This window comes from Condylura cristata, unplaced genomic scaffold (genome assembly GCF_000260355.1).
Source record: "Condylura cristata isolate star-nosed mole 26May11 unplaced genomic scaffold, ConCri1.0 scaffold00027, whole genome shotgun sequence".
Taxonomy (NCBI): domain Eukaryota; kingdom Metazoa; phylum Chordata; class Mammalia; order Eulipotyphla; family Talpidae; genus Condylura; species Condylura cristata.
The window spans coordinates 30,055,040-30,057,773 of NW_004567128.1; the positions used below are offsets into that span (position 1 = coordinate 30,055,040).

The 2,734-nt window shown below is 49.9% G+C and overlaps 1 protein-coding gene across 2 annotated transcripts in view; it reads right to left on the bottom strand.

Annotated features, from left to right (window-relative positions):
* The window catches only part of LOC101619476 (diphosphoinositol polyphosphate phosphohydrolase 3-beta), a 6,519-nt gene extending 3,791 nt beyond the window's left edge, over positions 1 to 2,728 (bottom strand). Inside the window, exon 1 of one of the 2 annotated variants that reach the window (XM_012730222.1) lies at positions 2,185 to 2,678. In XM_012730222.1, coding sequence (XP_012585676.1) covers positions 2,185 to 2,678 — 494 coding nt within the window. Of the gene's footprint in view, positions 1 to 2,182 lie in introns of those variants that run through there. The other variant, XM_004690048.1, reaches the window with a different exon arrangement.
* Between the last annotated feature and the right edge of the window lie 6 nt (positions 2,729 to 2,734).

Here is a 2,734-nt window from a genome sequence, read left to right on the forward strand (position 1 = left end):
TTTTTTTTTGTCAGAATGAGTTCTAAAGCTTATATAACTGCCCATGTAAATTTGAAAACTTACTTTTAAAGTGTAATAAGTGTAAACTGATCTATTCCAATTTACAAATGATAACCTTAGAAATTTAGGAGTTGAGTAAAAGCAGTAATTTTCACATTGGTCAAATATGCCAGATAAAAAATTGTATCATGTAATCTCTAAGAAATCCATGTATAAGTGAATTCTATGAGGTACAGATGACAGCATTTCAGATGGAGGCAGTTTATTGTAGGAAGTTGTCATAAAGCAACAATCTAGTTTTTCTAGTTAGTATATACTCAAAAAATCTCAGGTTAATGAACTACTGGTTGGTTTAGATTGTTCCAATAAGGATTTAAAATTTCTTTTAAAATTTAAACATCTTTCTGTATAAAGAAATATGTTGAACAAATATTTGACAATTCTGCATAATTAAGAATATATATTTTTTGATCCTTTGACTTTTACTTGTTCTTACAATATGTACTTTGGATATCTTTATATATGTGGAGATCGTATTAAAAACAGTGACAAAAACATTTTCAAGGTAACGATATTCCCATTTCCTAATTTAAATGCTTAGTACGAATAATAGCAAAGTATATTATTTCTACGAACTTATATTTACTATTGGACTGTAGAATATACTTTTAATACCTTAAGTGTTATGTGTAGAAAGGTGGTTCCCCCCACACACAAACACACATTCTCTTCACAATAGCAGTCCTCAACCATTCTGACATGAAAGAGATTTCCCAGGGGTATCATGACTTACAAATTTTCTTTAAAACGACCCCAAAAAAACTGGGTGACAAAAAAACGCAATGAATGATTGAGCTATGACATATTTTACACTATCCTAATATTTAGGAGTATTTCAATTCCTGAAGACCGCTACACAAAGTAGGCTTTACATCCAGCTAGTTTCTGAAATGGTGGAGAGATAGAAGACCTCATTGGAGATGGGCTTTCTGGTTAAAACAAAATATAAAAGCAAATGTCAGTCTTCAATTTGGCAGCCATAAAATCTGTTGTAATATTTCAGAGAGGTAGCTCATGTGTCCTAACAGTTTGAGAAGTCTGGAACAGCAGAGCAGCAAGAAGGCAAACTCAGCTGGGGTGTGATCACCAGCCAAGACACCATCCCGTTGGCTACTGGTATTAAGACAAGCCGAACTGGAATGTCACCACTTCCAATACGGGACATGACTTTCCTTCCAACACTAAGAGAAAGTTTAACCACGGTCCTTCTAGGCTAGTAAGGGGCAGTGGAGCCCGCCAAACCACACAGGACTACAGTCCTGCCCACGAGATGCACTTAACAGGACGCACCTGTCGGCGAAATCAAATCGCTACCCTGTCGGCCAGTGTTTGGTTCAACTGCACCGGCTTACGCGGGAACCATCTCTTCCAAGGAAGCAGTGAAAAACGAGCAGCGGTGAGGCCTTTGGGGAAATTAAACTATCGCCACAGGAATAAAGCCATTTCTGCAAATGACCATGTGCGATGACGTTTCTGAAAACAAAATGCCTCTGGAGTGTGGCCCGAGCACAAGCTGCGAAATTTCCTAAGTACCGACTTTTTTCTTTTTTCTTCCCCCCCGCCCCCCACTCAAAAGACATCCTCCAAGCCAATGCCATGCCGGAGGGCGGGCTGACAAGGGTCGCTGCTGTGAGAACCTAAGCCAGGAACCAGAATTACTGAAAGGTGCCACACCCCCGAGCGGACCGGACTGTCAGGCCTTGGCTCCGAGGCGAACGGCCAGCCTGGCGTCCAAAGTAGCACAAATGCCAAACATGCGCAGCGGGGGGTGGGGGGGAGGTGTGTAACGGACAAGACCGCCAACACCCCAGCACCGCGCACACGCGCGCACGCACAGCCCCGAGCCGGGGCGCACCGGGCCCCTTCCCAAGCAGCCCCGACAGCTGTGCGCCGCAAGCGGGTCCGAGCCGCCGGCCAGCAGCGGCTTTCAGAGCTGCCGCCAAGGGCGCAACAGCCTGGAAGCAGCCCCTGCGGGCGGGCGGGCGAGACGGCGAGCGAGCGCGAGGCAGCGGTCTGCCGGGAAACAAAAGAGCCTCCCTCCTCCCCGGGGGCCGCACATGGCACCGAGTGCTCGGGCAGGCGCCGCGGGCGCGGGGCGGGCGCCTGTGCAGGAGCGGTACATACTAGGGCTCGCTCTCTGGCAGGGACGGGGCCATGGAGTTTCCATTGGCTGGGGAACCGCCCAGCTTTAGTTTCTCCAGATATTCGGCATGCACGGGCTTGTGGCACTGGAGAACCTTGATGGCATCTTCGACTTTGAACCACTCTCGCTTCCTCCCAATGCTCACCGAGTCTTCCCAGTCCTCCAGAATCTCGGTGACAGTCAGTACATACACGTAGGTGCGGTGCTTGCGGTCTTGGTTCTGCTCGAAGACGCCCAGGAGCCGGCCCAACTTGCCCCTGACTCCCGCCTCCTCGTACACCTCTCGCACGGCCGCGCCGCCGGGCTCCTCCTCGGGCTCCATGCCCCCGCCGGGCACGATCCAGCGGTCGGGGTGGCGGCTGCTGCTCACCAGCAGCACCTCGTCCTCGCGCTCGCTCCGGAAGCACAGGCACGCGGCGCGCTGCCTGAAGCCCTCCGGGTCGTAGGTGCGCGTCTGGTTCGGCTTGCACTTCATCGTCCCGGCCGCGGGCTGCTGCGCTCTTTGCTGCTCGGCCGCCGCCGCCGCCGCCG